The 13,413-nt window shown below is 42.7% G+C and overlaps 1 protein-coding gene across 1 annotated transcript in view; it reads right to left on the bottom strand.

Annotated features, from left to right (window-relative positions):
• Window positions 1-1,810: 1,810 nt before the first annotated feature.
• The window catches only part of LOC310799342 (FYVE, RhoGEF and PH domain-containing protein 5-like), a gene marked incomplete at its 5' end in the record, with an annotated part of 26,618 nt that continues 15,015 nt past the window's right edge, over window positions 1,811-13,413 (bottom strand). Inside the window, 12 exons of the mRNA XM_083661935.1 lie at window positions 1,811-1,943; window positions 2,389-2,543; window positions 2,963-3,088; window positions 6,194-6,327; window positions 6,484-6,586; window positions 7,315-7,452; window positions 7,749-7,839; window positions 8,454-8,533; window positions 8,887-8,970; window positions 11,279-11,347; window positions 12,052-12,123; window positions 13,100-13,158. Coding sequence (XP_083518061.1) covers window positions 1,907-1,943; window positions 2,389-2,543; window positions 2,963-3,088; window positions 6,194-6,327; window positions 6,484-6,586; window positions 7,315-7,452; window positions 7,749-7,839; window positions 8,454-8,533; window positions 8,887-8,970; window positions 11,279-11,347; window positions 12,052-12,123; window positions 13,100-13,158 — 1,148 coding nt within the window. The 3' untranslated portion in view covers window positions 1,811-1,906. The remainder of the gene's footprint in view (window positions 1,944-2,388; window positions 2,544-2,962; window positions 3,089-6,193; window positions 6,328-6,483; window positions 6,587-7,314; window positions 7,453-7,748; window positions 7,840-8,453; window positions 8,534-8,886; window positions 8,971-11,278; window positions 11,348-12,051; window positions 12,124-13,099; window positions 13,159-13,413) is intronic.

The following is a 13,413-nucleotide window of genomic DNA, read 5'->3' as shown; positions in this document are numbered from 1 at the left end:
AACCAGATTATATTCACATTTAAGAAGCTGCAACGAGATCATTTTAGCATTTTTTTAAACGATGAATCGATTATTAAAAAAAACTAAAAATTGGCGTTTAATTTTCCGTCAATCGACGAATCAATAATCGATTAATTGTTGCAGCTCTAAAGAAGCCTGCGTGCACCTAACCAATATCAATATGATCCAGCGTCAGCGAGCGAGAGAATGGTAAGTGGAGAAAAACGGAGTGGGGGATAGAGAGAGAGGGAGAAGCGAGTGATGAATGCTCCCTCCATCCTCTATATAGGACGGCGCCTGCAACTTTTCAGCAGCCCCAGAAAGCAACTTTCTCCCTGATATCATTCTGGGTCATGACGCCTCGGGGGGGAGACGAGAAGCAGAGCAGGCCTGGCCTCTCCTCCTGCCCGGCACACTGCTCTGTGTTATCGCTCGCTCCCCTAACTGTGATCTGAAATCACAGATACATTATGAATATATCTCACTTCTCCTTTGGCAACAGATCATCATTCGGAAAATAAAGTATGGGGGTCTGCGTTTCATCAGAATAGGCCACCATGATGGTACTATGGTCATCATCACAGACATGACATGTTATATACTCCCAGATAGCAGGTGATACAAGTGACGTGTAAACAGTTGGACAGCATAGCAGCACTGATGTTAACATTTCTACTGTTTGTGCTGGACTCCATCAAAGACAGGGTTGAGGCTTAGTCCATCTGCCATCTAGAGGACATAACGAGAAAACGACGACAGCAGTTCCATCTCTTTTACTTGGTTCTGAAATAACAGTGTTAGGAATAAACTTAATCACTTGTCAAGTACAGTACAAAGTCCATGACACTGATGATGATGTAGATCAGTGAAATCAGTGATTCACGGTAAACTCCAGCGCAACACATCTGTGCACAGCTGGCTGTAAAAATGAAGGGTTAGGGCTGAGTCCAAGTAAGAATTTGCATATTTGTACTTCAAACAATAAAGATACATTTGGCCTTTTTTCTTCTTCTTCTTCTTTTTCGTTTGTTTTACGAAAACAAATAAAGTACGGCTGAAAGCTTTCGCCACTCCGGCCTTCAATACGAGATATTATAAGTGATAACATAAAAATTAACGGTACACTTATATTCCTCTTACAGGATCATTCTCTTTTATATCAGTGCAAATAAAGTAACCATTCTACCAAGTCTCTACATACATTTCCATTTACTTGCAGGACCCTCCCCGACAATACAGTACATGGCAAAGCTACAGACACCTTTATACATATAAAAAGACATTATGCATACTTTAAGCCTGTGCTTCAAAATATTAGCCATAGAGAGAAATCTATTCTGCCCCCCCCCCCCCAGTAGAATAATATCTGTTGAGATGAAGGCATTACAATTATGTATTTGAAGATCAGACTCATCTTGGAGATACTTATATATTTTTTGGCACCCTTGAAAAGCACACGTTTTAAGATAGCCGACATATTTAGACCGAATGATCAATGTTAAAAAAAAACATACTTAAATTAATTGAATGTGTTGTTCCTCCTACACACAGTGAAAATGTTCCATCACGTTTCCCACCGTGACTTAGAAGTCCAACTGCGCTGCTCAGCTGCTGGGATATCCGGGTCACGTTAATGTGCTGTTCCAGACTGGCAGATATCTGGGCCAGCACCTCTCCTGGCTCCCAGCATCACACCTGCTGCGGAGGCAGGTTGAGGACACTGGAGGTTGACAAAGTAGGTGATCGTGTCCCCTCTCAAAGAACATGCCGGCTTCCTTTCTTCAGTCTGGTAAGTTACTGCTCTCTCTCACACGGATAACTGAATATACTCCATCTTCATTTTGCCTTTGTGTTTTCACAGGCAGGCAGAAGAGGATCGAGGCGACCCGGGCCAGTTTGGCCGGTCCTATAAAACGGTAGCTTCCTCCATGGCGTTGACCCACCTGAAAACAGGGTGCATTTTTCAATTGATTATACCAACGTGACGTGGTGCACGTGCTACAAGAGTCATTTGTGCTAGTGATGCTCTTCTCAGGAGTTTCTCCCTGCGCTGGAAAGTGCAAATGCTGTGCCTGTCATCATGATAGATGGCCACATTATCAGCTGAGATCAACTTAAAGCTTGTTCCTGAATTAGAAAAAAAATTAAATATTTCTTTCCTGGGGGAGTGAACTTCGCCGTTTGCCACACACACACGCACACGCGCACACGCCGCACACGCACGCGCGCACACACACACACACACACACACACACACACACACACACACACACACACACACACACACACACACACACACACACACACACACACAAAACACAGTTCTTTGACTCCCTTATCTACATTAAGACTGGCTATCAGATAAGTGTTTGTAAAGGTCCTTCTCACCTCTGGGCCGTGTGGTTGTCCTCAGCTTTAAAGGTGTAGTACAAAGTCTTTTTGTGGTAAAGCTGGAACACACTGGCTTCCTGCGCCCCCTCGTGTCTGTCGGGCAGCTGCACCGTGAAGCCCAGCAGAGGCAGAGTCTCTGACGCTACCTTCTCCTGGACACAGAAGAATAGGGAGGGAGAGAGATATATGATAGTTTATGATGATTTAAATGTAGGCTTTTCTGTACTGCTAGTTATTGAACTGAAGATTAGGCTAGGATAAAACTGTCTCACTAATGTAGGTGAATCGATGTGTCAAGGTTCCCACACTTAATTTACAATTCAATATAAAAAAAAGAGTTGTGATATTGAACACTTGTTTTGTTTGAGTTTGAGACTCACAGCGACCGCTTTTGCAGAACGATCGCATTTTAGCTTACTAATATTTCCAAATTACACTTGATTCATCATTATTTAAAATGTTTCCCAAATTTTCCAGTCCTGGAAAACAGATTCAGATTGATGATTTTCATGACTGTGGGAACCCTGGTGTGTGCAGTTCAGGTTCAAGGGGAGTGCACATTTGCCCTCACCTCTTGGGCCCGGTAGGTGTAAAGCACCTTGTCTTTGAGGAGGAACCACAGTCTCTTCCAGTTCCTCTTGCTCCTCTTACTGCGCTGCAGACTGCCGCTTATCGAGCCTTCCTCTGACACCGTCACCTAGGCAACAACATGGGACCAGGAAGAGACCTCTCATTAGTGACATCACATCAAGGGGGTAGCCCCATTAGTTAAAAGGGAAGCCAACGCAGAAGTGCCTTAAACCTGCATTCTATCTAATGGCCAGTAGGGGGTGACTCCACTGGCTGCAAAAATAAGTCTTATTGCATGGAAGTAGGGTCATTTTCCCATTGACTTCCATTAGAAGTCCATTAGATTAGAAGTTGGAAACCCTCATTAATGTTTTGCTTGCACCTGTGTTTACCCTGCCTTTTCGACACAAATGACCGCTGTGAAAAAGGCCTCTGACATAATTTACTGAATGGCAACAGCCATAAACATTCATAAAGCCTCCTTCATGTTCATGACAGGTGTCATGTGATGGTTATGACATTGTCATGTCAGTCGTCATATGCAACCTCAAGTAAAGTGTTACCCACTTTCCTAATGAGTTTATGGTCTCAATCGCTAGTTTAAAATCTTCTTCAATGCAGCATGATGTTCATTTTGTAAATTATGGTCCCATTTAGAGTCAAATAGATAAATAAAGCAGAATATGCTTTGTGGCGTGACTGACAGGTCGCCTGTCCAGTGATCGCGGATCAATAGCAGCTCTTCTCGTCCAAATTTACATCACTTCTGGCTCCAAATAATCAAAGGTGAAGCGAAGGTGAAAATACCAAACCCAGAGCTTCAAAACACCTCCACAAACCAATGGGTGACGTGATGGAAGCTACGTCCATATTTAAAGTCTATAGACTGTAGACTATAGACTCTATGACCATATTTACAGTCTATAGACTGTAGACTATAGACTCTATGACCATATTTACAGTCTATAGCAGTGGTGGCTGGTGAGCTTGGAAACAGGGGAGGAAGCTAGTGCGGCGACCGAAGGTCGCTGCACTAGCAAAAAATTTGGCCTTTTTTTTTTCACGTGTGCGCGCGCGGGCGCATGTGTGTGTGTGTATTTGCCATGTTTCCCATGCTGTCAAGCCTCTTAGCTTTCCACCCAGTGAGGAGCATTGCATTAGCACCCAGTGAGAGGACTACAGGACGGAACAGCACCTGGCACCTGAGGCGGTCCCAGGGAAAATATGACGTGTGCTCTGCTGCTGATACTCTCACCCACAAGCAGTTTTTGCCCAAAACGCCCAAATCTCATTTTAAATTAGCATTAGGATTAGACTGTTGTGATGTCATTATTCAGTTTTAACCATCAATAATTGTTCCTTTTCTCATTATTTCATTTCTCAGAGTAAATACTGTATATTTATTTCGAGATTTTTGTCAATTATTTGTGCTGTTATGGTTATAATTAGCCTAGTTACTCACTTCTACACTATCTTAGATTGTGTTACTTATGGATGGCATGGAATTATAGTGAAAATAGATTATCCCCCCTTTTTGCTGGGGACCCCACTTTGAAAACCACTGGCTTAGGCTAGAACTGTTGCGAGAAGGTTTCAGGATTTATCTCTATGCATTAGGCTGTGATTACTATTTATATAAATCTATTTATTCACATAGATTCATGATATATTATGGTATACAGCCTACCTGTGACATCAATGTTTTGATTCATCCTATGATGTCTCACACTCAGGTGTGCTTTCACAAGACAGGTGTTGTCCATTCAATCAGCTAACCTGTCTTTATAATGGCTGTCTTGCACTGTTTGTATGATACTTGACAAAGTCTATGGCCGAAACTGTTGTCAAATAGCGTTAAATTACACTTAATTGCATCTGGAACGAGAGTGTGTCTTCCTGTGAACAGTGCTGCACTACTCATTTAGTTATCAACTTTGGAGCGTTATTTACCCCCCCTTCCCGACATCCTAGGTTGACATGCTTCATCCCAATCGATTCCTTATTTCTTCTACTTTCATATGATATAAAGATCACCACTCAAGCTTTAAAATTGAGCCCGCTGTCAGCTATCGATTTACAGGCCAAATTCAGTTAAAAAATGTGTGAATTTAAAGTTCGCGGGTTTTAGTATAAGAAATTACAGGATGAAACTTAAATACGACAAAAATAGCGCTGCTCGGTGAACCATTTCCACGCCGAATTTAATAGAAGGTTCGGATAACTTGAAATCAATTGACTTACTTGAATATCCGTGCTGTCTGTAGGGGAAACGCTGCAGTCGAGACGTTGCAAATGTTCCAGTTTTCTGACATTGCAAAAAGCCCGTATCGCGCAGCTCGTCTCCCCGCAACTCGAAACTCGTTTTGGTGGTAATCCAATATCAACGACTGTCTGGCTTGTGAACACTTACTGATTGATAAAAAAGTAAATAAAAATAAGAGGGAAATATGATATGCTGCTACTGTCTCAGTAAATCCTTCCTGTCAGGTCAAGCAGTGGATTTCACCTCCTTGATTCAGCGTGAGAGACCACAGACCAGGCAGTGGAACAACGTTACCGATTTTCAGACGTATTCATCAGCATTGGACAATACAGAATGTCAAGCAATCTATCTATCAAACAACAACCAATTAGGGTTTCACCTGGTTTCACGGGCTAAGGGAGAGCTCCCCTCCTCCTCAATCTGATTAGTTGGAAAACACATCACTCTCACTGTTTTCTGTGAATTGCAAGTCTTTTTCAACCAATCTTATTTTTTCATTAGATAAATTACCAAATAAATCAAGCCCACAGGGCGGGTGTTTTTTTAATCCCCTCCCCCATGCTGGGACCAGGGCCAGAGTAACTCGTCTGCATGGAGCTATATAATGAATGAAAAAATGAGCGTCTGCACATAAGAAAAAACACATTTGATTTATATTTTATTATAAAAAAAAATATGAAAAATGAAAAATATAAAAATAAAAATAAAAAATATATTTTTTTAATATATATTTTTTTTATATAAAATCCCCAATCTAATAGAGGAGGACCATCCTCCTATGCCTCACTGGAAAAACCTCCTCTGGTCTATAGACTGTAGACTATAGACTCTATGACCATATTTACAGTCTATAGACTGTAGACTATAGACTCTATGCACACATTGACATTCCACATCATCAACAATCTATTTATGCACTGTGTGGTGGACACAGCTCCTCTAGAAAGGTAGTGTGTGCCCTGGGTGTACCTGGTTCAGGGAGAGGCCGCCTTTCCGGTGTCTCCAGATGTTGGGAGGGTGAATGTTTTGGAACAAGGCAGACAGCGGGCGGCTGGAGCGGTTTGGCCGAGGGCTGCCCTTACCTGCCAGTGCAGACACATCTCCTGTAGAGCAGGTGACATTGTTTTAACCATGTACAGGAGGGAGAGAGACAGACAGAGACAGACAGACAGACAGACGGACAGACAGACAGACAGACAGACAGACAGACAGACAGACAGACAGACAGACAGAGGAAGAGACTAGGACAACTTGTGCACCTCTCTTCTTGAGTTCGCTGTAGCAGTGGTCGCACACTTTGGCCATGCGATCTTTCATGTATTTCAGGGGATATCTGTTCCTGGAGCAGCTCCGGCAAACAATCTGTGCAACAGCAGAAAAAAGGCACCTCAGGCATCTTTCATTTTTAGCTCAGGAAACCAGAACTGAATTCAGCACAAACCTCAATTCTCTGGTGACTGGTCAAAGGAACAAGTCCTTACATCTTATATATCTAGTATCTATATCTATATCTATATGCATTTTTATCTCCGCCAGGCGAAGCCGTGATGAGATCATGTGTTCGGTCCTCTGTGTGTGTGTGTGTGTGTGTGTGTGTGTGTGTGTGTGTGTGTGTGTCCGTCTGACACAACTGAAGTTGTGCATGCTATTCCTCCTCCAGTTTCACACTACATAGGCATGCAGGACCTCAAAACGTGTGTGCTATCACTTTGCTAAGAGATTTCGTGATATTTGCGATTACATGCAATTTCCCCTCTAATCTTCACCAAACCACGACACACAACATGTCTGGACTGTCTTTTTTTTTTTTTTTGGAAAGTCTGCACCATTTTCATATAATCGACTTCCAAAGTTTGGTGGGTGGAGCCTATTTCACTATAAACCATCATATCTGTGTTGTTTCACTTTTGATTGAAAAATGCTTCTGCCAGATGAAACACAACACATTACGTGATGTTGACTGATGTTTTTTCCCTCTAAATGTGCACATGAGTTATTTTCCTTGTTAGGCGTAGCGGTGCCTGGCGGAGATCTGCACTCTACTGAGTGCACTTTTCTAGTTGTATGTTCATTTTCTTTGTGTGACTCACCCTCCCGCAGGCATGGCAGTGGTGTCTACGAAGTGTGAGGCTGAAATCGGAGGTGCAGTTCATACACATCACCACATGGGACACCGGCACAAGGGTGGGAGCTTTTTCTCCTAGAGACAGCCGCATACGCTCTCTGGCCTGGTATGAATAAACACACACGCACGCACGCGCACATACACACACACACACACACACACACACACACACACACACACACACACACACACACACACACACACACACACACACACACACACACACACACACACACACACACAAACAAACACCATTTATCACACTGAGGAGACTGATGGCCACAAAGTGTATCAATGACGAAAAGTGTGATTTTGCAGCATGTTTGAAGCAACACATAATATGAAGTAATGACATAGTACTGTATAATAAACAGAGGCAGTCAATAGAGCTTTGCTGACCTCTGTTGGGCAGCTGTTGAATGTTCCTCTGGTGTGCTCAGTCACAGTGCGACTCAGAGTGTAAAACCAGTCATCTCTTTCACTGCAGGAGCTGCACAAAAATGCACACACATGAGTAGGGTGAATATGAATAGGTATGGGGGGGGGGGGATTTTGCACACTATCAGATCACCCTGTATCAGTAGTGTGCCTGTATTGAATGAATGGTGTCAATATAAAAAAGATCACAAAAAATATAAAAAATACTGTGATATTAGATTGCCATCCTCCACAGCAATACAAAAAAGATAATGCATATGAAAACCTTATGCTGACTATCACCTGCAATAGTGAAGGCTTTAAAATGGTTAGTTCATAAACTATATACATTTTATAATGAAGTAGAGTTGTCACTTCTACAGTTCTGTGAACCATAGACCTGACAGTTTCTATCCTAAACTATCTTTAATATTCATTTAACTTTTTAATAATAGCTGCACTGACAACAGAGAATCCAAATTTAAATCATGTCAGTAAACCTTTAGATAGAGGATCCTGTGTCCAGTTTATACATTTTAAAACATCATGATGTTTATGTGGCAATTTGAGTGACTTTACTTGGTGCTGAGCTATTCTGTTGTTATAAATGTGTTATTTTTCACGACTGCCATTTTCAGATCATATCAATTATAACTCAAATAGGACATGTAACAGGGTATGACCCACCTTGCAGACAAAGTGATGGAGATGTCTGTTCCTTCAATCTTCAATACATTCTGGACATTATCTATGGTGGGTTTACTGACCTGCAAAATCAAGCAGTAATACCACGTATCAAACAGAGGAGAGAGAGAGAGAGAGAGAGAGAGAGAGAGAGAGAGAGAGAGAGAGACAGTGAGAGAAAGTCTGAGAGTTGGCGAGCAGCTAGGATCCAAAGTCACAACTAGCATTCAGGCTATTTTTCCAAATGTAGATCATCGATGACAGCAAACAGATAAAGTAAGAGATAGTATTATCTGATATTGGAAACAAGCAACTATGGATATGCAGGGCAGCAAATATTGGTGGTTGAATCTCATGGGGATATGAATGCTAAGGAGAAAACCATCTCCACTAAAGTTTAAAGGAGAAATTGGAAAGAGACTAGATGGCCTCTGACCTTCATCCCTGTGAGTGGCAGAGTGTTCTTCAGTCTGTATTTGCCATCCTGCTGAGGGTAGGTGTACAGCAGCACATCGTTCATCTGACAACAGAGACAACAGGCCTCACTTTATTGTCAACTTTATTGTCCATTAAATTGACATAGAATGGAAATTTGTCTTCGACAAGTTGGCAACATAACAAAAACAGGCAGTGCACAGTATAAAAACAGACAGCAGTATAAAACAGACAGAACAGACTTATGAAGGTGCTACACCGTAGTTGGAGGGTCCGACACCAGTCCTCAAGCAGTTGAGATCAGAGGTCAGAGTACAGGACTGCTGAACGGACTGCCTTTTTAAAATAATGTCAAGGTTGATTCATAGAAACAGTCCGGCTGCCCTGATGGGACCAAGTCCTTTGTGTACGTGCAGTATGTTTCCATTTGGTGGCGCTCTAAGCTAATAGGAAACCTGACTTCAATGAGCTCATGTTTCATACTTTTTCACAGTTCACACTTCACACAGTTTCCATTCCTATGTGTAAATAAAAAAAACACTGTTTGTGATTTCATATGGACTGAACTAGACTATTGGTGATGATGAAGGCCATTGTGAGGAAGATGATGCCATCTAGTTGAATAGGTTACTTTACTGGGCATTTGTGTTTTTGACTATACTATACTATACTATACTATACTATACTATACTGTACTATACTATACAGGCATGAAAAGGCATGGGAGGGAAAAGCAATGCTCTGTGATGATGCTCTATGGACTTTTCGTGAAGGAGTTTAATTTACTGATCTCTCTTGATTCAGGATGACATTTCTGAGATATCTCCATGTTAAGATCTTACAAACTGCATCGACTGCACATGTCGTCTTTATAAATGACATCCCTCTCCCTCCTCTCCCCTCCCTCTCTGTCCTTCAATCCCGCTGTTTACGCTTACTCTCGGGTAGGTAAGGCAAGACATGTGCGACGATGCTGGTTGGAGGAATCCAGGCTGTCTATATTGAATGAAGACTCAGACTAACATTTGGATGAGAGGATAAACGCACTAAAGGTTCAAGGGTCTACACTGGTTGGTAGGGCATAACGAGCTGCTCGGGTCTACACTGGTCGGTAGGGCATAACGATGTCTACACTGGTCGGTAGGGTATAACGAGCTGCTCGGGTCTACACTGGTCGTTCAGGGTATAACGATGTCTACACTGGTCGGTAGGGTATAACGAGCTGCTCGGGTCTACACTGGTCGTTCAGGGTATAACGATGTCTACTAGGGCTGTGGCGATTCACTTATCTCCCGATTCGATACTATCACGATTCTTGGGTGCCGATTCGATTTATATTGCGATTCTTAAGTATTGCGATTCTACGATTATTGCGATTCGATATTACGATTTATTGCGATTTTTGTTTATTTTTTTCTTTTATTTTTTCAGTTTGTTTGCTTTTTTACACTAGATTAGAACATGGGAAAAGTTGAATCATACACTAGAGACTGTATATTATATATCATGAGTAGGGCTGGGCGATATAGTTAAAAACAGGGGCGGACTGGGATCATAATTCAGGCCGGGCATTAGATACTAAGCAGGCCAGGCCGATATGGGCCAACGCGCGTGAAATTTGGGCCGTTTGAAGCCAGATTTGGGCCGTTTGAAGTCCAATTTTACAATGAGATGCACCCACTTTAACCCTGAAGTGTAATTATTACTTCAGACTAACTAATAAAGTAATAAAACCACTAGTAAACCAGTAGGCGGCGCCTGGCCTGCTGTTCAGTGAGTGGCCTGACTGCAAGCACCCAAATTTTTTTTTTTTTTTTTTTTTTTTTTTAAATTTGCGATTATCGATTCTGGAATAAAAGATCGATCCAAAAAATCGTGACATTAAAAATCGCGATACTTAGGTGAATCGATTTTTTTCCCCCACCCCTAATGTCTACACTGGTCGGTAGGGTATAACGAGCTGCTCGGGTCTACACTGGTCGGTAGGGTATAACGAGCTGCTCGGGTCTACACTAGTCGGTAGGGCATAACGAGCTGCTCGGGTCTACACTGGTCATTCAGCGTAAAACGAGCTGCTCGTGACCTTCCCTGTGCTGTCAGTAGAGGAATGGCTCAGGAAGTCGGCATTCAGAAATATCCTGCCAGGAAACCCTGCTCTTAATAGCATAGTCTGGGCATAGAAATAGACCGGGCAGAAAATGCCTGACTCTACAATTTACACTGACATACTAGAGACAGATAATAAGACAAACTTGTTTGTAAGAAGCTGAAGCAAGTATTGAGATGATGAGAAAGCTATAGGATAATATGACCACTGGTAATTGTGTGTATTCCATACCTTTATTCTATAGCTTTAGGTGAGCGTTCTAATACAAGCACGATGTGACATTTACCAGAAACAGATGGCGAGGCTGTCTACTCTTCCTGCTGACCTTCATCAGGGTTCCCTCCTTCACAAAAACCTGAGAAAAGAGCAGACACACAGTAGAATGGACCTCAACATGTGACTATTCATAGGAACTGGAGCTGCACGGGGCATCTGCAATGCTTGGTCCTTCCTTAAACCAGGGGATTCCCAGCTCAACCACTGTCTAAAGGGGGCAGGGGAGGGCAGACGGGGTGGAATGGCAATGCTGTTATCACAGCGTACTGTACCCTGCAAGGCTGCAGCAGGTCCCACAGACAGACAGACACACACACAGACAGACAGACACACAGACACAGACACAGACACAGACACACACACACACACACACACACACACACACACACACAGACACACAGACATAACTCAGGATCACAGTTATCACAGCGTACTGTACCCTGCAAGGCTGCAGCAGGTCCCACAGACAGACAGACAGACACAGACCGACACACAGACAGACACACAGACAGACAGACAGACAGACAGACAGACACAGACCGACACACAGACAGACACACAGACAGACATACAGACAGACAGACAGACAGACAGACAGACACACAGACAGACATACAGACAGACAGACAGACAGACAGACAGACAGACAGACACACAGACAGACAGACAGACAGACAGACAGACAGACAGACAGACAGACAGACAGACACACAGACAGACACACAGACACACAGACACACAGACACACAGACAGACAATCACAGTTATCACAGTGTACTGTACCCTGCCAGGCTGCAGCAGGTCCCTCTGGCCACGGACACTGTACTCAATATTGACCAGACGCAGCAAGTTCTCCTGAGACAGACAGACAGACAGAAAGAAAGAAAGAAAGAAAGAAAGAAAGAAAGAAAGAAAGAAAGAAAGAAAGAAAGAAAGAAAGAAAGAAAGGGAGAGTGAAATGGAGAAGACAAAAAAAGTGTTGAAATTGTTTTATATTATTACGAGGTAGAGTTGTTACTGGGTTCGTTTGGCTGCTTTACTGTCGTGTTAGCATGGAGCAGCTGCCGCGGTGAAAGTAGCTGTATTCACCTTATTCCTGGACTTACGTTTCCCATGATTCTCAGCGGTTGCCGGTTGTCGACTTCCTGTTTACATTCTTTTCACTAGCAAGGACGTGCACGCCGCTGTCAAAGAGTGGGAACGTTTGGCTTATTTGATCCGAAATGGCTAAAAATAGTAACGTTGTGTGGTTGCATAGTAGCGATATTTTACAAAAATTAGGTGAATGTCAATTCACTCGTACTGTATGGGCTTATTTTAGCCGAAATTGCTAAAAATAGTATGTGGTTGCATAGCGGCCGCTTTTGTTTTGAAGGCTAAAAGTCCAAACCGGAACTCTTATTATTTGGCCATTGAACGTAGCTTTAGCAGTCTCTCTCTTTCAAGATTCAAGATATTGTCACTCGTTGTAATAATAATTATAATAATACATATGACTTATATAGCGCTTTTCTAGTTACTCAAAGACGTTTTACAATTATGCACGTGTGAAATTATTGTGCTGGGGGCTCCATTACAAGACATAGGTAGGTACAAAGTCACAACAATTATTATGATTATTTTCAGTCTCTTTTGCTATGAACAGTCCTGGGCAGCTGGAAACAGGGAGGGAGGGTGTCATGGAAGCGCCAACGGTCTCATCAGGAAACTCGTGAATAGGTGGCAGCCACGGCAGTGGCATTAATGCGGCGGTATTAACATGGTAATCTGGTCAATTAAACTGAGCAATTGAGTAATGTTATTAAAGAGCTGCATGTCACCTGGCACTTACCCCGTGTTTCAAACTGTCATTAGCTTGATCTGCAATATCAGACACTATCGCCACAGCAGCTACAAAGAGAGAGAGAGAGAGAGAGAGCAAGCAAGTGAATAATAGCACAGCCGAACCCCCCCCCCCCCCCTCCCCACTGACATGAGTCTCCAGTGTTCGAGTCTGAGTTTAAAAGGAAGAGTCCGAGTCAAGTCCCCATTACCTGAGTCCAGAGTTACTGAACATGAGCGTGAATCCACATGTAGGTGGATGCCCTGGTACGAAATTTAATAATGTCACGATATTAATATACAGTAGCTATCAATATCTTATGC

The sequence above is a fragment of the Poromitra crassiceps genome (genome assembly GCF_964638095.1).
Source record: "Poromitra crassiceps genome assembly, chromosome: 27".
Classification (NCBI taxonomy): Eukaryota; Metazoa; Chordata; class Actinopteri; order Beryciformes; family Melamphaidae; genus Poromitra; species Poromitra crassiceps.
This window is presented reverse-complemented; position numbering and strand designations above follow the sequence as displayed.